At 37.7% G+C, this 21185-nt stretch overlaps 1 protein-coding gene and 1 non-coding gene across 4 annotated transcripts in view; both read left to right on the plus strand.

The window, feature by feature from the left end:
• Nucleotides 1–18393, plus strand: part of ASAP2 (ArfGAP with SH3 domain, ankyrin repeat and PH domain 2) — a 92099-nt gene extending 73706 nt beyond the window's left edge. For 2 of the 3 annotated variants that reach the window (XM_039331856.1, XM_039331857.1), the window contains 12 exons: nucleotides 300–489; nucleotides 3080–3165; nucleotides 3358–3473; nucleotides 4089–4156; nucleotides 4551–4664; nucleotides 6541–6793; nucleotides 11038–11199; nucleotides 12175–12334; nucleotides 13205–13266; nucleotides 13791–13897; nucleotides 16242–16364; nucleotides 17832–18393. In XM_039331856.1, the coding sequence (XP_039187790.1) occupies nucleotides 300–489; nucleotides 3080–3165; nucleotides 3358–3473; nucleotides 4089–4156; nucleotides 4551–4664; nucleotides 6541–6793; nucleotides 11038–11199; nucleotides 12175–12334; nucleotides 13205–13266; nucleotides 13791–13897; nucleotides 16242–16364; nucleotides 17832–17906 (1516 nt within the window). In that variant the 3' untranslated portion in view covers nucleotides 17907–18393. The remainder of the gene's footprint in view (nucleotides 1–299; nucleotides 490–3079; nucleotides 3166–3357; nucleotides 3474–4088; nucleotides 4157–4550; nucleotides 4665–6540; nucleotides 6794–11037; nucleotides 11200–12174; nucleotides 12335–13204; nucleotides 13267–13790; nucleotides 13898–16241; nucleotides 16365–17831) is intronic. The other variant, XM_039331858.1, reaches the window with a different exon arrangement.
• LOC120302922 lies at nucleotides 4990–5104 on the plus strand. Its single transcript, XR_005555281.1, has one exon. It is a non-coding gene; the product is annotated as a U5 spliceosomal RNA (small nuclear RNA).
• Nucleotides 18394–21185: the final 2792 nt, after the last annotated feature.

Here is a 21185-nt window from a genome sequence, read left to right on the forward strand (position 1 = left end):
TTTGTTGAATTGATTATCAGTTGTTTTAAATAGCTGGGGAAATGAAAAAACATTTGCAGGCATTTTTAGCCACATATTTGGATCATTGTTTTCCAACGGATAAATCACTGCTCAACAACTACAACACATTCACAGATGTGTCAGAGGAGGAAAAGTCATTACAGTGCTGCAGATAAAAATCCATGATGTTTACATGAGGCATTTTTTATTAGAGTTAATATCATTATATATTTTGCAGAACAAGTATTTCAGCTGTTCATGATGCACCATTTTACAGTGTATGCCATATCTCATTTCAGGAATGCTAGAAAAGATTATATTAATGCCAAATATATTGAAAGAAAATATGCAAGGAAAAAATACACTGACAATGTGACTAAGCTACAAAACCTTTGTGAAGCCGTCAGAGCAAGAGATATTTTTGGACTTGTTCAAGTGTACGCTGACGGGGTGGACCTAACGGAGAAAATTCCATTAGCAAATGGTCATGTATGTACAGAAACCTTCTGTTAATCACGTTTTGAACACCAATGCTCTATTTGTAGAAATTAGAACAGAAGAAGCAAAGAAATAATGGATGAAAACTAAACAAGGAGAAGACCAGCCTAGAATTAAGGAGAAATTTCCTGACAATTAGAACAATTAATCAGTGGAATGACTTGCCTCCAGAGGTTGTGGATGCTCCAACACTGGAGGTTTTTAAGAAGAGACTGGGCAGCCAGTCCAGGGTTTCCTGCTTGAGGGGGGGGGGTTGGACTAGAAGACCTCTAAGGTCCCTTCCAACTCTGTTATTCTGTTAGGTGTTTCTAATTTTGCAAATATATTTCACTCACTACCACTCTTTCTGTGTTAATTTTTAAAAGAATAAAAGAACAGTCCTTCCATTTGTTACTAAGGATTTTAAACAGAAGTGTGAAAATTAGCACTAACACTAGCACATTGCCTTATATACTACTTCACAGTGCTTTACAGCCCTCTCTAAGCAGTTTACAAAGTCAGCATATTGGCCCCAACAATTTGGGTCCTCATAATAGAAATATTTTCTCTGGAGAGGACTGAACACATACTGAAACCTAATCATAAATATTGCTCTCCGCCCCCCCCCCCAAGAGCATGACAAGTATAACTTTTAAGATCCAACTTTATGGAGTGGATGTAGATTCTATGGCACCTTCTCGTCAATGTTGACACTTTTCCGAGTTATTGTTTTGGGCCTCCCTTCCCTTCCCATCTGCAGTAACCGTGTCTCTGATAAGTAAACATAGGGAATCCTCACACAATACTGCCTGTAGGAAAACAGTGTAGGTACTGCTAGGGAGTTAAGGAACTCAGTTTGGATGTGTGTGTAAAATGTATATTGTATTGATTGAATATATGTTAAAGAATACCATTAACCCTACACCAAGTCTCAGATTAACATAGGAGAATAATAGCACAGTGATATTTATTTCTATTGTTTATTCTTGCACTGAAAGGAGATTAATTGGCTAAATACTATTCTGGATTCTGTGTCTTCTATGGCTACAGCTGAGCAACACCATCACAAAACATTCTTCTTTGTCCTTTCCTATAAAGCTAAGTTATTCAGATGGTAATATCCAACTAACACTTGCTATTCTTATGTGTCCATTATACCCATGTTTTTGTTTAAACAATTCAGCTCATCTATATTAATTTGGTAGCTTTTAATATTACAATATAAAACATTGTAAATAATGTTACATATTATATTATATCCTTCTCCAAATGGATAGGTATCGTGTATAGTTCATTGGGTTAGGCATGAATTTTGTTGTTTGCATTTGAAATTAAATTTCAGCTTTCTTGGATGCTGAACCATTCAGCATTTTAAGAACCATTAGTGCAGTTTTGTGAATAAGTCTGTATAGAAAACATTTCCAAACATTGTTTTATGTATCAGGAAAAATGGATACGCAAATGTGTACATCCTGTCTTGGGAGAAATGAGAATGAAAGTGCATACTAATTTTTGCCTGGGCTTTGAAGTAATGTTCTGACCATTTATAGAATGGGATAGAACTATGTTGAAGGGCAGAGTGTATTCTAGATTGAACATGACTAATCTTGGCCACTCTGATGTTTGCCCTGATCTTGAAATGTAGAGATGATCTGGAATATTAATAGTTTAGGATTATGATTCATTAAATTTGTTAATTATCCTCAACCAGAGGCTCCCAACTCTTCCTAGCACCACTACCCTTTCAATCAATTTAAAGATCCTTCCTTGCATATGACTATATAATGCACGGTGATTAATCAGTTTTCTTGTTTTTCAATCCAAACTGTCCACTTACTATATTTTTATCCCTATGAGGTGGGTGGGGCTGAGAGAGAGTAATTGGTCCAAAGTCCCACAGCTTTCATGCCTAAAGGAGGATTAGAACTCACCATCTCCTAGTTTCTAGGCAGACACTGTCACCACGATTACCATACTGGTTCTCATATACAGTGTTGTGGTAATTGGGTGAACTCTCTTTTTTGTTTAGCTTACAAATCAAACACTACTTTCTAGCACAACCATTTAATTTATAAATTGAGCCTTGCTAGTACCTAGATCACATTTAGGTAGCAGAGATGGCATTTTAAAAAAATGTGATTGTGGAAAACCTGACCTTCCATATCTGTTAATAAACTCCTTTAGAGCAGGGATGTCAAACTCGCAATGTCACATGACGTGTTGTGATGTATCGTGACTTTTTCTCCATTGCTGGCAATGCGGTGGGTGTGGTTTCGGCATGATGCATCCGGCCCATCGGCCGGCAGTTTGACACCCCTGCATTAGAGCAGAATAAGAATTTCTGAGATCAAGCGGCTTATCCTCTAAAATAGACCCAGGGTAACCCAAAGGAAACTAAGCAGAGGATGCCTCCTAATTTTGCATTATCTCCTTAATTTTGGCCACTGTACTCAAATTTGGCTTTCAAATAATTATGAAAGCTAAATTTGAGTACAGTGGCCAAAACTGTATGGTTCAACAATAAATCATAGACCCAAAACTTATTTTTAAAAATGTTTTGCTTGGCACTGGTTAGAAGGCTTTTTTTTTTTTTTTTTTTCAGGAACAAGATGAAACTGCCCTTCATCTTGCAGTGCGATCGGTAGATCGGACTTCACTTCACATAGTTGACTTCTTGGTACAGAACAGGTGGGCCATTCATGACTAAACACTTGTTTGATATCGGTTTCATTACTCAAAAATGAAGAAAGGACCCTTTCAGTAAACACTGTTGTTAAGTTTGATGGAAACAACTGTCTAAATAACTCAAACCAAGCAAGCTTTGGAGAACCTTCTATACTATTTGTGCCAAATAAGTTTGTTCTCTCTTCTCTTGTGCAGTGGCAATCTTGACAAGCAGACGTGTAAAGGCAGCACAGCTCTGCATTACTGCTGCTTAACAGATAATGTGGAGTGCCTCAAACTGCTTCTGAGAGGGAAGGCTTCAATTGAAATAGGTAAAGAGAAAAAGGGGTACTCTTTGGTGTTAGGAACATAAAGGTCTGAGGTAAATTTGTTGCTGTTTATGTTCTCTTTCTAATACACTCTCTAAATCCTACACACGGGAACACACATAAATACATATTATTGAGCCATATGTTTAAATTTATAGAAAATTTGAACGCTAAGTCAATGGTTATAAAAATATATTTTATATTTTATGTGGCCTCATACCCAATGTCACAGGAATCAGACAGTAATATATGACTATAAAGTGAGAAGAATGTTCAATTCATTATCATATTTTGTAACGTGGACATTCTGCACTGAACCTGAACTAGTCCCATGGGTAAATTAACTCCCTACCCCTCAGTGTCCCAGCATATGTCTTATAGTTTGGTTCCCTTAATTTTCATCCAATATGACCTCTGATGAAGGGATATACTGTAAGAGGTGCATCCCAAAATATATAGAGCCACCATGTTAAATAAAGCAAATTAAAATATGTAGCAACTAATATGTCTGTCTTTGGCTGGACTGTTCCTAATATTATTTTCATTTTGTAAGCTACTTATATTGTATTTTTAGTAACATAAAGTTGCAAACCAACTTTTCCTTTCATTGATTTGTAGCAAATGAAGCTGGAGAAACACCACTTGATATAGCTAAACGGTTAAAGCATGCACACTGTGAAGAGCTGGTAAGATTTTGATTTATATATAATGTATAGCCTGTTCTTCCTTACATTAGCCGAAGTGGCACAAGATGTGTAAACCATTATATCTTTGGACAGTCCCTTCCATATATACACAACCTTATCTGAAGGTAGTGCATTTGAATCACAGTACATAATTAGTGTCACATAATGGTATTTAAATAATATTAGGGTCCCTCAATTGGATGTTTTTTATTTGGTCTGTAAGTAAGTCTTCACGTTCAAAACTTTTATAAATTTCTTCAAATATCTTCTACATAATTTTGCACTTAAAAAAGAAAGGGATAGAAAATAACTTGGCTCCAAGTCTGTTTAAAGATACAGAATTTAAGTCACTGACATGGACCGGGTTCCCTAAAGTCTAACTTTGGGTCTTTAGCTTGCTCAGGCTCTGGCTGGAAGGCTTAATTCTCACGTCCACGTAGAATATGAATGGCGGTTACTTCATGAAGACCTGGATGAAAGTGACGATGACGTGGATGAAAAACTGCAGGTATGTATTCGAATACTTGTGATTTGATTGAAGCACGCATAAATACCTATAGTTTGCCAGGTAATAGGCCACAGGTAGTCCTCGACTTACACCCATAATTGAGCCCCAAGTATTCATTGTTAAGCAAGAGAGTTGTTAAGTGAGACATTGCCCCATTTTACGACCTTTCTTGCCACACTTGTAAAGCGAATCACTGCAGTTGTTAAGTTAGTAACACGGTTACTAAGTGAATCTGTCTTCCCCGTGGACTTTGCTTGTCAGAAGGTGATCACATAATCCTGGGACACTGCAACCATCATAAAAACATGCCAGTTGCCAGAGCATGAAACTCTGGTTTCTCTTCAGATCGTATAAATCTTTCGCCTTTTACCAAAGATTTCCGTGGAGAGGAACATTTATGAGTTTTCATGGATGTTTGGATGCTACTTATTACCATATCTGGTGGTTATGTAAAAATATAAAAGCTTTTTGGATTAAAATATGGTGGACTATTCAAAGAATTTTCAGAAGAAGGATAAAATTTACCCCACAATTGTTTTTGTTAGGTATTGTTTCTGATTGTGATACTAAAGAGACTACATTGATGTTAAATTTAATTACAGCGGCCAGGTTGTTAGTAGGGCAATGTTGGAAGAAGGAATCTTTGCCTACATTGCAAGAACGGTTTTTAAAAGTTTCTTATTTGGCGGAAATGGCAAAGATTTCGGCTTTCTTGAAAGATCAATCGCAGGAGAAGTATCTCCTGGTATGGAAAAGATGGATAGATTTCATACAATATAAGTTGGATATAAAAAAATATTACTTAGTTTTTGAATAATTTATAATTAAAGTTTAAGATATTTCTTAGATATTTTCTTTTCTTTTTATTTTTTTTTCTTTTTCTGTTTTTTCTTTTCTTTCTTCTTGTATTTTTTATATATTGTTGTTAATTATTTTATAATTTGTTTAATTAACGTATTTAGATTTGTTTATGGTTTATAAGTGTTTCAAGATTTTTTTTAATTTTTTTTTTTTAATTAAGCCTGTATTCAGCTCTGGGAAGATTGGGGGAGGGTAGGGGAGGGGTGGGAGGGTGTGGGGGAGGGGAATATTTTCTTTTTGTAAAACCTAAAAATTTTCAATTTTAAAAAAAACAAAACATGCCAGTTGCCAAGCATATGAATTTTAATCTTGTAATCCCGGGGATGCTATAATGATTGTAAGCGTGAGAAACAGTCATAAATTACTTTTTTTAGTGCCGTTGTAACTTCAGTCACTAAATTAATGACTGTAAGTTGAGGATTACCTGTATTATGAATGAGACAGGCGATAAAGGAATAAATAAGAAGCAAGCAATTTTTCCTGTCCAATACACACGAGTGACTGCTGTCCAAAATTATGATACAGTCACAGACTCACAAATTGCTGCTGTGGTTGGTATGTCATTCACCAAGCTCCCATTTATCAGATTAAGGGCTGTTAATACACAACTTTGAAGGCACGATTGAATGTTACCAGCTTCATTTGCCTTATGCCACAACAGAGTTCTGTGCTTATAGCATAGACACAAAATTGAAATTAGCTACTCTAATATATAAGCTGTTTGATTTATTACCATTAATAAATGTATCACCTTTAGTTTAGTCTTTGTATTATTATTGCATTTGAAAAGATTGTAACTTGAAAAACGGTCATATATCACATTTTTTCAGTGTCATTGTAACTTTGAACGGTCACTAAACGAACTGTTGTAAGTTGGGGACTGCTAGTATTTAAAATTAACGTCTTAGTTACAGTATTGTGAAAGGATGCCCGATCTGCAATACTTCCCGTCTAGTATTATTTAGAACAAAATATTTGACAGTAGGGCTCTCTTTTGGATTCTTCTTTTTTACAGCAAGCCAGCCCCAGTCGAAGAGAGGACAGACCTGTGAGTTTCTATCAGCTAGGATCAAGCCAGCTTCAGCCTAATGTCGCATCTCTGGCAAGAGATGCTGCCAATGTAGCCAAGGACAAACAGAGAGGTTTCATGCCAAGCCTATTGCAAAATGAGACCTATGGAGCTGTCCTCAGTAGCAGCCCACCTCCCGCTCAGCCTGCAGCACCTGTTACCAATGCACCTCCCTTGCCGCCCAGGAATATTGGGAAAGGTACTAACACTCTCGTATTTTACAAGATGAGGAACTTCAGGAAACTGTTTGGTTCTTTTTTCTCTCCTTTGAAGATGTGGGGTTTTGTTAACTTGTCCAAATAAATGTTAAAATATACATTGCTTCCTTTTAACTTGGCATTAAATTGCTCAGAATAATCAGAAAAGATACGAGAGAAAAACAGTATGCTGAAATTAAATGCTATTGTCATGGTTCCGACAGATGAAACTCTTCAAAGAACTTTGAGGCATTGTTTACCTTAAAGAATCTTTATTCAAACAGCATAGCATCGCCAGGTACATAGGCAAAGCCAGAATCTGAATTCCCCTCCCCTGAGCACAAGTATCAAAGCACAATTCCCTCCTCTAATTAACAGTCATAAATCACATTCTCCAATTAGTTTGAAATGCAGGCTTTCCCTCCAGTTCTTTAACAGCCATTTCTTATCATCTCTTATTTCAAAAAACCTTGGTTCTCACCCTAGTTACAATATTGTTATGTCTAACTAAACTCCCATGCACATTCCTCCTCCTCCTCCTCCCCAGTATCATCTAATTTTAACTCTAATTCTAAGAGTAAAACATAAGAAGGAAAATGGCTGCATCTCCATATGTTGTCAAAGCAAGAACATCCGATGTTAGCAGCGTTGACATCTATATTAGAATTGGGGCCTAGGTTTTGAAAAAAGCTTCAGACAGTAAAAGCAAACATATAGTACCGTGTTTCTCCGAAAATAAGACCTGGTCTTTTTTTTTCTTTTGCCTCCAAAAGAGGCATCGGGTCTTATTTTTGGGGGGTATCTTTTCCATGGTCTCACCTTGCGGCAGTGGCACTGACAGCCCTACCCAAATTCTGCAGTTCTGACCTTGTAGTGTAATTAACAGTAGATATTATTTTCTGCCATATGTGGCTTGCGCTTAAAGAGCCTTCTTAATTTAGCAGTTATCTTTGATAGTGTAAGTGCATCAGTTGTACAAAGAATCATGGAAAAATCTTTGTCGGCTTTCAAAATAATGTTCTAGATTTGGTCAAATGCTCAACTGAAGAAGTAGAAACTGAACAGAGAAGAAACAAAAAGAATTTTCACTCCCTACAAGTCGGGAGCTATTCCACATAATGGATTACATCTGATTTACAGTGTTTTATAATTTATGAATAAGAGCAATCAGAATTCAACCTTTTGTCAAGATCTCCCTTTTGGTTCAGTGTTTTATTCTAGAAATGAGATGAAATGAAATTAGTTTTTAAAATCTAAAAGTATAAGGAAAGTTTAATAGCTGAAAATATCTAAAGGTCAGTTTCGATTTTTCCCTGAGAGGACTTTGTGTGCTTTCTATATATATGCCAAGAATGTGCACTCAGATATCTTCTTCCTCTTCTTCACAACAGATGAGCATGTACAGGTAGTCCTCCACATATGACTATAGTTGAGCCTAAAATTTCCATTGCTAAGCAAGACAGTTTTTAAGTGAGTTTTGTCCCATTTTATGATCTTACTTGTCACAGTTAGGGGAATCCCTGCAGTTGTTAAATTAGCAACACAGTTGTTAACTGAATCTGGCGTCCCCATCGTCAGAAGAGAAATTGCAGCTGTCATAAATACATGCCAAGCGTCCAAATTTTGATTACTTGACCATGGATATGGTGTAATAGTTGTGAGTGTTAACAATGATTATAAGTCACTTTTTTCAGTGCTTTTTGTAACTTCAAATGGTCACTGAACCAATGGTTCTAAGTTGAGGCCTACATGTAAATCAAGTGTTAAGTGTATAAAAAGTGTATCTAATCCTTAACTTGAGGAATGTCAGAGGTCTTAAGTGTGTCAAGGTCATGGTTGTCTCTTTCCACCGATGGAGTGGAAGTTATATGTGCTCTGTGTTTGTGTGTGTCACTGCAAGGGATGAGCTTGGGAAACATATTCCATCCTCTATATCACGGGCGTCAAATTTGCCGTGTCACGTGACGTGTCGCGATGTATTGCGACTTTTTTTGCATTGCCAGAGCTGGGGTGGGCGTGACCTCTGCATGATGCAATTGGCCCACAGGCCAGCAGTTTAACACCCCTGCTCTATATCAACAATCCCCAACCTTTCTGGCTCTGCGGACTGGTAGTGGCGGCGGTGGTGGGGAGAGGGAATGGTTCCGCGCAAGCAGTGGGCGTGCGACCGTGCCTCTTGCGCAAATTGAGCTTCGCCCGCTACTTGTGCACCCCGGTTCTCAAAGGGCTACAGCCCGGAGGTTGGGTACCCCTGTTCTATATGTAGGTTGCTTGTGAGCAGTAGCAACATCCCTTAGCAGATTGACGTGGAAAGTGTTTCCGAGGCTGCTGGCTGCGTGTCTGTTTTGCAATTTTTAACATTTTTTTCTGCCCTCCCTTCAAGAGAATATTGTTGCCAAATCGTATAAAATGTATGACAACTATTCTGATAAAATGAGGATTTTGCAATTGTTCTGCTTATTGAAAGCTTAAAGGGGGGGGGGCAGTAAAGCACTTTGAAAATTGAATTACCTTTCAGAGGTGTGGGCATTTTGAAACAAATGGATGATTGATGTAAGTGGGTTTTTTTTTTCTTAGCTCTTGTTTCTCCTTCACAAACAAAAAAAAAGTTGGCATGGCAGAACAGCCAACTTGTTGAATGGAGGATGCTGATACAACAGGGTGAGGAAGTTGTGCCCATTTACGCACAGGAATCTATTTCCTGTAGTGCCATCCAGTTCAGCCAAAGGAGAGGGATCATAGAGTTTGTGGTATAACAGTACTGTGTCCATCTTCCGGTCAGAGAATATAGTGCTGTACCTCTAGGAGCAAACTTTAAATTAATTAATCTTTTGAGAGGACAGATAACTAAAATGAAATCACAGCATTTAAGGGTGTAGAGGCCCAGCCAAGATCAGCTTGGGTGTTCCTTTCCCTTTTTTTGTGATTTACGCAGGTTATGCTCTCAAGCTAAGCAGGTCCTATCAGCAAATGGGGCTGCTGCTTTTGCTCCTCATTAGCTAACAAACTGCAGCTTTTCTCGCTGTTGTTTCTGCTTTTTGAAAACCAATTATTGCAGTTCAGGGGTTATCAGCAAAATACTTCTTAGCGATTGTTAAATCATCAGGAAAGAAGCGATTCATCAATTAACATGTATAACACTCCTTGCCCCACCTCACCAACTGTGACATGATCAGAAATCCCTAAGATAACTAATCAGAAACATAATAGTTGTTTGATTTGCCAATTCATTTCCTCATCTGTCATCTGCCCCTTTACATAATCTGTTTTGTGGCATATCTGGCAACTGACTTGCCACAAAAAGGTGAAAAAAAAATTACGGGAAGTGGGGAGCAACTATCATTCCTTTGTCTGCTGTCATATCATATCAGAAGATTTAAAAGTTCCAGCTCATCAACTGGGATAAGAGAAAAAGTTGTGTTCCTTGTACATCCTAATTCAGTTGCCTGGTTTATCCATTTCCTTAAATAGCGTGATTTATATTACTGGCCGAGAATCAGATAAAACTGCATGAACGCATCAATAATTCAGTGTTTTAAAAATGTGTTAAACAAATTGGACGAAGGAATATAATTACATCTTGATGATGTGCCCTGTTGAAAATTGCTGTTTGAAAGTATTATGAAAGTTTTGACTCCATAGAGCAGTAGCTGCATTGACTAACTGGCACTTAGTTATCCAGAAGTTCCGTTCCAATATTTAAAAAGAATGCAGACCTGCATCCCTCTCTGTGATGCCGTCAGTAACTTTTCTAATAATAATAATAATAATAATAATAATAAGTTGGAAGGGACCTTGGAGGTCATCTAGTCCAACCCCCTGCTCAGGCAGGAAACCTTATACCATTTCTGACAAATGGCTGTCCAGTTTCTTGCAAATGACCATGATTTCAGAATACAGTTCGACATGAGTACAGTTGTACCAGTGAAGACATTTGTGTTGCAGATGCTTATATTGAAAATATGAATATCTATAGGAAAAGCACATTACTGGAGCAATGTTGGCCTGGCACGTGGAACCCTTGAATGTGAGGTATTCTGCCTTTGTAATACCTGAATCAGACCTAGATATCACGTGATTCATGACGGCTACACCTGTCCAAACAGGGCCTCAGAAATGGCCCCGTCCTTCTTTAAATCTGAAATACACGTACTTCTGGATTGCAGCCAGTCCACTGAAGTAGAGCTGCTCATTTCACAGCCAACTATAATTATAATAATAATACAGTGTTCTTCTTTCTTTTTAGTTCAGTCTTCATTTCTTGGCAGTGCTGTTCAGACAACTCCTTCATCGAACACACTGTGGAAGACAAATTCTTTAGGAATGGAAAGCATAAGCAGGCAAAGGTCTTCATCAGATCCACCAACTGTCCACCCCCCTGTTCCACCATTGCGTGTAACATCTACAAGTATGTTTGCTCTTTCCGCTGCTTTCTTGGTTTTTGCTGCATCTAATCATGGTTGGCCTTGACTGTCCATTCCACAACTCATTCTTACTCTTCTTTCTCTCTGGTGAACGTAGGTTGGCTATCTTAGTTTCTGAGTATTTGTAATTTCTTTCAAACAGGGCTGAGGATATGGTATTTCCAGGTAGCTTTGCAAAGAGTTGAGACTGTCCTCACATTTTAAAAGATTGTGTACAATATTATTCAGTATCTTGATTGTGCATTGGGATGGTCTTCTATTGATTGCTTCTGAAACTGTACTGGGGCTATGTATATTTCATGGAAAATATTATTACAAACGCGATAATCTTGACCAAGATGGGCAGCTATAGAAATTGAGCAAATAAATGTTTTATAAAGACAGTAAACACCCCTCCGGAAGGTTACTATATCAAACTAGCCATGAAATTAACACCCTGTAAGTGTCTTAAAGTAATCAGGTTTCTGCTAGTTTAGCTTTCAGTGTTTGATTTTCCAAAGGGACAGCCATCATAGTTCCTCGCAGTGAAACAAAAGAATTTTGAGTGAGTGAGTGAGTGAATACACTCATGATATTTAATGCACTGTCCACACTACCTTAATATAGCCAATTGCAGGTGTCTGCATGCATAAGTGAGTTTATTCAAATGAGACAACTTAACATTTCTAATGTGTCCAACAACTAAGACTGTACAATTAGCTTCTCACAAGTCAATTCCTTCCATTTATATGCAAAAAAATATTCTTATTTAATTGAACTGCTGGACTTAGTTCCAAAAAAGTGTCTTTAGAATTGTAGCCTGAGTCTTGAGCCTTAATTTTTGGTATAAAAAGAAGATGAATTATCTCTCGGTTTTTTAAATAAGGCAAAGCTTTTAAAGCAGTATGTTATTTGGGGGACTCGTTTCAAGCATTCCAGCATTCGTCATCAGAATAATAATTGTCCGTGCATTTTTATAGACCTCCTCTCTTCAGCACCTCCAGCTGCAAAGGCAGCCTGTGGGCTTGAAGCTTTGAACCAGCAGTCAAAACAACCGACTATACCACAGGCCAAACCTGCGCCGCCACCACTTCCTCCGCAGCCTCCAAGTCGAATATCTCAGAAAAAGCCTCTTTCTGGGTAATTTGTGAGATACACATGGCTGAATGTTAAGCTGTACTAATTATTTGTAGTTTTTGCTGAATGGCTCTCTTGGAGGTTTTGTTCTGTTGATTTAATGCGTCCTTAAGTGAGGAACAAGAGAGAGCAGAAAAGAGAGATTGGCAGGATAGGCTTCAAAACATGGAGGGTGGGGGTGGGTAAGCTTTAATAAGAAAATTGTGGAAAAACAGTCTAAACATCACAGTGCGATGAGAACAAAAATCAGGCTTAAACTGAAGTCATGCTAGACTAGAGAATATGCGTGGTATAACATTTATTTTTATGTAAATATCTGTTATCTAGGTCTTGTGAGGTTCACCGGAGACAAATCAGAAGCATTGTTAGAAATACTGTAAAAAAAGGGATTAGGCTGACCAGAATTGTCTCCGTTACCTATGGTTTCTATTACTTGTTCAGTTAAACAGAGAAGGGTAGTTCGGAAAACAAAATTGCATCTCTCCATGTGACATGCTTTTTCCAAAACTTCCACTTCATAGCTTGCTGTGCATAAGGGGGAAAATTAAGTTGAAGGAAGGAGTAAAAAGACAGTGAAAACTAGTACAGAAGCCTTCTTTAGCCTAAGGCTTCTCCAGGTGTAGCAAGTTGAATTTCTAGAATTCTATAGGTAAAATGACCATTTATGAACATTCTGGCTGTTATTGTCATTATAATTGGTCAGATACTTATTTTGAGGAGATATTCAAGATGTGGTTGAACATTGGTCAATATATTTAAAAGTTCAGTACAGAATAGTATGCTGAATATTGTTTCAGAAAATAAATGGTATCACAGTGACAGGCTAAATGGGAAGCAATGATGGAGAATAACCTTTGCTTCCCTTCTAAATAGGACTGACAAGTCATCCAACTTAACTAACAAGAGTAAGGGCCCTGGATCTCTGCAGTCTTGTGGTAATTACTTTTTAAATTTTATCTTGTTAATTTCCACTTCTTTAGAACCAACCAATATGTTTATTTCCTATGTAACAAAAGGTACATGAACTGACTTCACAGTGTGGGTTTTGTGCTGTGCTTTATGCACAGAAGGGTTTACTATAACAACCAAACAACAATTTTCCATCAATCCAACTACATTTTTCAAGGCAGTGACATCGCCCCAGCATTTTCTGGGTAGTTATGAAAAATGAATTGCAGAGAAGATGAATATAAAGATTTTGCTAACAAGAGATTTGAGCAAGACATAGGTGTCATTCCCTATCTATATTTTTTTAATTATCATTAGTACATGCTGAATTGCATCCTTGATCCCAGTGATATCGTTTTGAAGCTTTTGATGTGAGACAGGATGACTATTTTTGCAGTGCTACAAATCTGGCTTGGTTAACAAGTGTAATGACATGAGAAATTATCTAAGAATAGAACGATGTCTTGTTATTTTAAAGTTGACTTTAATTTTTTTGTTTGTTTAATGACAGTTGAGACTTCCTCTGCATCTGAGACTGCTGGATCTCAAATTGCCCCTTCTACCAACGTATCAGTGCCAATCCAGCCTCCGGCACCAATGCCAAGAAAGTCCCAAATAGTAAGTAGCAAAGCATGTCATTCCCTTAAAAGGTTGCAGTTGGCAGCTCTCTATGATGAAACTTTAAGGACATTGTACAGAATCTTAATTTCTTCAGAATCCATTTGGCCCTCTTTGTTGAATTCAGATACATTCAGTTTGACCAAGAAACAAACAAGAAGGTAATGTTGGCTTTTTTATGTATCCCTCACTTTGGGAGAACTTTTGCTTGAAATCACATGGAGGATGGAGACCATTCCAAGAAAAATGTTTGTATGTTGCAATTATAGCTGTACTTTGAACAAGCCGTGAAAATCTATGCCAAGTGGCACCTTTGAGCTGGGAGTTAATTATCAATAATAAATTATAGCTATAACTTTTAATAACATAGCTGTATTTTATACCTATTCAATTGTATCTGCAAGAGACAAAATATTGCATGGGATAACAAAGATGATTAGAGGTCTGGAGGTTAAAACATATAAGGAACGGTTGCTGGAATTGGGTCTGTCTAGTTTAACGAAGAGAAGGACGGGGGGGGGCATGATAGCAGTGTTCCAATATCTCAAGGGCTGCCACAAAGAAGAGGGAGTCAAGCTATTCTCCAAAGCGCCTGGACAAGAAGCAACGGATGGAAACTAATCAAGGAGAGAAACAACCTCGAACTAAGGAGAAACTTCCTGACAGTGAGAACAATTAACCAGTGGAACAACCTGCTCCAGAAGTGGTGAATGTTCCAACACTGGAAGTTTTTAAGAAGAGACTGGACAGCCATTTATCCAAAATGGTATAAGGTTTCCTGCCTGAGCAAGGGATTGGATGAGATGACCTCCAAAGTCCCTTCCAACATTAGTATTGTTGTTGTTGTTGTTATCAACACCATTATTATCTCCCTGCCTATCCAACGAGATCCACCAGGATGGGCTTGCTCGAGGTCCTTTTTATAAAATTGCATCATTTGCCAGGACCAAAAGAATGAGTCTTCTCTATTGTAACCTCCGCTCTTTCGACCTACATATCCCTAGAGATTCGATCCCATTCATCTTCAGTTAAGGATTTGAAGATGTAACTTTTCTCCTTGGACAGCTGGGCCAGCCTACTAAATAGGTCCGTTTGTAAGGGTTAGAACATTGAATAATTGTGGGCTGCCCTTGGTTATGTCATGCTCTCTTTTGTGTTTTTTTTATCTTGCTGGTTTATATTTTTGAGGTATTTTATAGAGTTGCCAAAACGGGTAGTCCTCGACTTACAACCATTCATTTAGTGACCCTTTGAAGTTACACTGAAAAAAAGTGGCTTAAATCCATTGTTCACACGACTGTTGCAGCATCCTCCATGGTCACATGATCAAAATTTGGACTCTTAGCCGCTGGCATGTATTTATGACGGTTGCAGTGTCCCTGGGTCACATGATCACCTTCTGCAACCTGACAAGCAAAGTCAATGGGGAAGCCAGATTCACTTAACAATCGTGTTACTAACTTAACAACCGCAGTGATTCACTTAACAGTGGTGAGAAAAAAGGTCATAAGAACGGACAAAACTCACTTAACAACTGTCTTGCTTAGCAACAGAAATGTTGGGCTCAATTGTGATGGTAAGTCGAGCACCGGGTGTCATGTCAATTAATGGATGCCTGTTCAGAAAAGCAAACAAAATAGCTAACTCACTAACACTCAGTGAAATGTCCAGAATTTGAATTTGAATCAGAAGAAAATCCTTTTGCCTGTTTCAGAAGGAACTATATAAGCTTCACCTACAAAGAGTGATGTCTTCCTTCTCAGAAATAGAAGTGTTGACTGTTGAGTTTGACCACTGTTTCGATTTTGAAATGATTGTGGTGATGGTGTAATGCTATCTGAGAACTGCAGTGATCCAAAGTGACCTTCACTAGTGGGGAAAATTGTACTAGAAGGCAAACGTACTTAAGAATACAAGTAGGGAAAAATAATACATTAAATGTCAGGCCTCAGCGATAGTCCCAGGTTTACTCAGCTCCCCAGATAAACCTTTAAAAAATTGACCTGAAACTCTGGAGAACTGTTGCTAGCCAATATAGATAACATTCAATTTACACAGACAAATATCCTGTTTTGGTTTAAGGCTTTTTCCTGTGGTCTGCTACTTCTGTCTATTTGAGAAGAGACACTGTAGCCCAGAGGTGTCAAACTGCCGGCCCGCGGGCCGGATGCGTCATCCGGAAGCCGCGCCTACTCCATTGCCAGCAATAGCAAAACCAGCCGGAGACGTTGCGTGACGTCATGTGACATTGCGAATTTGACATATCTGCTGTAGCCTATTTCTTCCCTATATTTTCAACACCAGGTCCCTTTTATCTCTCTTTCTCTCTGTGTGTTTATTACAGTCAAAAACCAAGCCCAAAAGGGTAAAAGCAATCTATAACTGTGTAGCAGATAATCCCGATGAGCTCACATTTTCAGAAGGCGACATCATCATAGTTGATGGGGAGGAAGATCAGGAGTGGTGGGTAAGTATTTTTGTTTTCAGCTGAAGTCGATAAGTGACTTAAACTCTGTAGTTTGCTGTCTGCAGTTATAAAAAATAAAGCACCAATCAACAGAATTGGCTTCCCGGATGAAGCCGTTCTGTTTCCAGAAGTATCTACTAAATGAAATACGTAAACTTTAACGCTGTCTCCTTTGAACTGGAGACTTTTTTTTTTTATTCCTTCCTTTTGCACAGAATTCATATCTGGATAAATGAGGAGGGAGGAGTGCCCTTTTGTCCTCCCCAGCCAGCCCAATCCTGCTGTCCCCAGAATTCAGTGAAATTATCACTCAGGAACATTTATTTCTAGGTGCCTTCTAGTGGCAGCTCCTAAAGGCTCTTCTTGCTCTCTTGGTGGAACATGGAAAGGACATTCCCGGTTAGCCATTCTACATTAGGTTCACTTTGCTGCTGCAGGACTGTTTCCTAAAGAGTTGGGGAGAGGGTTGCAGAGTAGGGAGCCCCTCCCCCTCATCCTCTGTCATTTACTTCTCCTTCCTGCTCAGGCAAGAAAATTGGATCTTTGCCAGGGGAACCAGTCTGCACATAGGCTAGCTCATGGGTAGGCAACTTTGGCTCTTTTATGACTCGTGGACTTCAACTCCCAGAATTCCTGAGCCAGTATGGCTCAGCTTGGAAACCTCTCTTTCCCCTCAGCATGGCTGCCTCAGGAATTCTGGGAGTTGAAGTCCACGAGTCATAAAAGAGCCAAGGTAGCCTATTCCTGGGTTAGCTGAATGAGCAGCCAAATGGTGAGGTTGACACAGTACGCAAGGCTAGGCTAAAATGGAGTTGCGTCCCTTGTAGTTCAGCGTGTGGGAGTGAACCCAGCCATTGTCATGGCACGTCCTGTGAACCAGCCATCACATGTTGATCTGGTGCATAAGTTATATGTACGTAGTAATCTTATTTTGTTAATCTGCCAATGATAACGGCATGCTCCAAGCAGGGAAGAGAGTTGAAGCTGTGCATAGCTTGTTTTCACCTAATTTATGACCAAAATATTGTAGAAAGGTTAGTTCCCTCCCTTCCTCCCAAAATTTACCTATATGATTTTACTGAGAATATAGTGAAGATCGGAGATTATCTTGAAACTCCTTTGGGGAAATTATTTTAATTCATGATCAGTTTCCTTTTAGGTCAATATGATATGTCTTGTAGCATTGAAGGGAAATTTCATTGGCTGTACTCGCCCAATATAATTAACCCACTCTACCATGTAGTAAAATTCCCCCATCAGTACTTGTGATCATACGTAATTAACAATTTTGGAGACAGAGTCCAAAAACAGCAAAAAAAAATGTTTAGGTGAATATTTATTTTACCAGATCAATGTACTTTCAATAATTTTATATGGCTAAAAGGAACTGAGAAAATTTTAAACTTGTTATATTAGTTGTCCTTATATTGAATTCATAATTACTCTAAACTTTTTTCTCTTTTTCAGATTGGGCATATTGATGGAGATCCTAATCGAAAAGGTGCTTTTCCTGTATCATTTGTGCACTTTATTGTTGATTAAACAGCTCCTTGCAAGTGGAGAGAGTTTCCCTTTCTATATTTCATTGGGACTCCCTGTCATCATCAAATGCCTCACTGGAATACTTCAAAGTAATATAGTTGAATCTTCATTATTGCAGTTCTTAAAATTATTTTCCATAGGACTTTTATAACAGAGCCACTCAAAAATGTTTGTGATGATTGCTGAAAGCTGCAAAAAAAAAAAAAAAAAAAAAAAAGAACCCAAATCCATGACAATGTGAAAGGCGTATTAAGAAAGCTAGAAGATTAATCTCTTGACTGCACTAATATGTTACATTTTAGTGCCAATGTCAGGCCTACAATAAGTATTTAACTTTTGTGGTGAGTATGGCTTTTGAGATCAGTCTCGGATTGTTAAGTAAGTTGACAATTGAAATTTCATTTTAAAGAATGAAAGTTTCTTTTGGTTTTATTTAGTACATTAAAACACTTTTAAGAAAAATAAGAACATCCGCTCAGTTGTGACATGGTGGAGTTTCTTGTTATCCATGTCCGTAGCCATCCACAATGTTCATTAATCGGAGAAGTAGGATGGGGGTGGAGAAGTCTTTTGCCAAAGACTTCTAAATAGCAATCTCAATCATATATTTTTTTAAAATGCATGGATGGAAAGGACTGAAAGTGATAGAAATCCAGCCCTATTTAATGTCCTAGTAATAATCTAATCACATTTGAGGAAACCTCTGTAAGTACATTCACACAGCATGTGTTTTGTTACAGAAAAACAAACCCAGAAACCCCAAATAAGATACCTAAGGCTTAGGTGTTGCAAGGAAATCCATGTCTCTGAACAGTTGACCCTTCTGTTGAAAAAAGATTATGGACACACAGGAACAAAACATCCCTACACCTAATCGGTGATGAATATGTGCTTGAAAATGACTCTGCATTAGGCAGCAGCATTGACAGGCTTAAAACATTTGAGTCCAATGAAAAGTCAAAACCTGTCTTATAGCAACATTTAAAAAAATTGGGATCTAATAACCTAGTCCAGTTTTCCCATTGTTTGAATAGCTTACGTTTCCTTATGATGGTTTGTACTGGCACAAATGGAGGTCTGGGTACCTTTATTTGGTAAATAGTGTTTAAGGTTTTATACCTTTGTAATACAAAGGAAGAAATTAGGAATATTTATCAGTTTATGAGGAAAAGAAAGAAGGTATTATTCTCCCTGCCAATTTCCCCTTGTGCATGAAGTCAGGAGAAAAGCTTTAAGATAAAGCAGTCTGAGGAAAAAAATTGCACGTGGCCCTCGTATCTGTGGAAAACTGCTTCCTTGGAGCAGCAAACATAAGTAATATGCATAGATATTCGTGAAGATGCTTGGTTAGGAATGTCCTCAGTTGCATTAAAGAAATATTTTAGTAATTTGATGTGTAGATATTTTAAAACCTGAAATCTGATTACCTCGTTTTATAAGTATGAGGTCATAGTTTTCTATACTAAATATGCAGTTAATATTTTATGCCATACACTAATTTACCCTCGAGGTAAACGGGGGGGGGGGGGGAGAAACCAGGAAGATACTGCTGATAAATTTAAATGGGAAAGTTTATGAAAAATATTACTTACAGTCCTTTTCTTTGAAAACAAGTTGTAAAGCACATAGTGGTATGTTCATGCTGAGATTGCTATGGTTAACAGTGTCATAGTCACTGCGCTAAGTATACACCGCTGTCTGGCAAGCAGTTCAGTCTGTTTGTGGACTGGCATTGTGTACTGAAATATATTCTAGAACATGGTAGTTAACACTGTTAATAATTGTGAATAGATTTCATAATTCAAAATGAATAGACTCTTACAGAACATAGCTATGTCCTTTTAATGTTTGTATATTGTGATATTGTAACAGTTTTTATTTTGCATATGCTACCCAAAATGTGCACTGGTAGCATAGAATTAGAATATCAATGTCCAGGTCACATTGGCTTTGATCACAAGTTTTGTGACGATTGTATCTCTAGATTTATCAAGAGAACTTTGAATTTCTGACACAGAAATTATGTATATATTGGCTAGTGGAAGTGGAAACATGGGGGAAGGACCCTTTGGTATATTTATATTGGATGGGGGGAAATGCTGGATCTCAATATCTTTGTTGCCTTGCTTGAAGTGGTACATTTGAGGCAATTTGTCAGATGTATTGATGCAAATCAGTTGGCTGATATTAAGAACAATATGAGTGGTTGCAGTGTGATGGAGGAGCAAACTGGAATATTTTCAAGCTAGTTTTGTTGTATGTTTTAAAGCTAAGTCTGCATATTCAAAGTTCCCATTGAATATATATGTATATTAGGAGAATAGTTGGCCACTACACATTTATACAGATGCTGGTTAATTCAGTTGGGTTTTGACCCTTTATGTTTATATGCCTGGCAAATGCAAGGAAATAATTTCACACATTATTTTGCACATTACTCACAGTGTTTAACACAGAATCTTTCAGCAACTATGTGCAAAGTAACCTTTTGAAGCTTCTTTAGCATCAGTTTTTACACTGCATAGGATCCAATGAACTGTATTACATACATACTCCAAGATGCTTGGAATAAAATAGTTTTCCTATGCTAAAACTTATTTTGAAACCAAGGATACCATCAAATATTATAGAATCTATAATACATAGAGCTGTCAGGCAAACAAAAAATAAAAGTCATGAATTTGCCTAAATGTATGGTTAATCTGAAGAAGATGGCTGGAGCTCTATTTGGAAGTTTCAGATATCCTGAAAAATCTTGATTACGGCTACTAGACAATCTTAAATAAGAGTATTTTCTCACACTACATTAGTATGACAGAGTAGGCTTGTAAGAAACATTTCAAAATAGAGTTTCTGTGACATGTAACATTAATTCATAACTAGTCAGGTAATCTGCACTCTGTGAGGTCATTCAGACTTCATGACTGACAATAGAGCTGGCCATATTCAACACTGTTACCAAGCACATACAACTACTGTGTTAACCATTTTTAAAGGAGCATAAGACACTTAAAATGCAGTTCAGAATGCTACTTGAGATGTATAATTTTTAATGTGATGGTTTTGATTGTTTAGTTGCAGAGCAACTGTATACATTGTATAACCTAAGACCATTTCTTATTTTTAGTGTCTAGAGGCAGTGATTTATAATTGGAGCATGATTAATTTTACTTCTGTTCAGTCATTAGACTGAAAAATAAACTACTTTAAGCCTCATATTGACTCGTCGTGTTTGTGTGAAAAATATCCTTAACAATTGAGAGTTCTGGAATGGAAGAG

This window comes from Crotalus tigris, unplaced genomic scaffold, assembly GCF_016545835.1.
Source record: "Crotalus tigris isolate CLP2741 ecotype Arizona unplaced genomic scaffold, ASM1654583v1 scf7180000024439.5362192, whole genome shotgun sequence".
In the NCBI taxonomy this organism is placed as follows: Eukaryota; Metazoa; Chordata; class Lepidosauria; order Squamata; family Viperidae; genus Crotalus; species Crotalus tigris.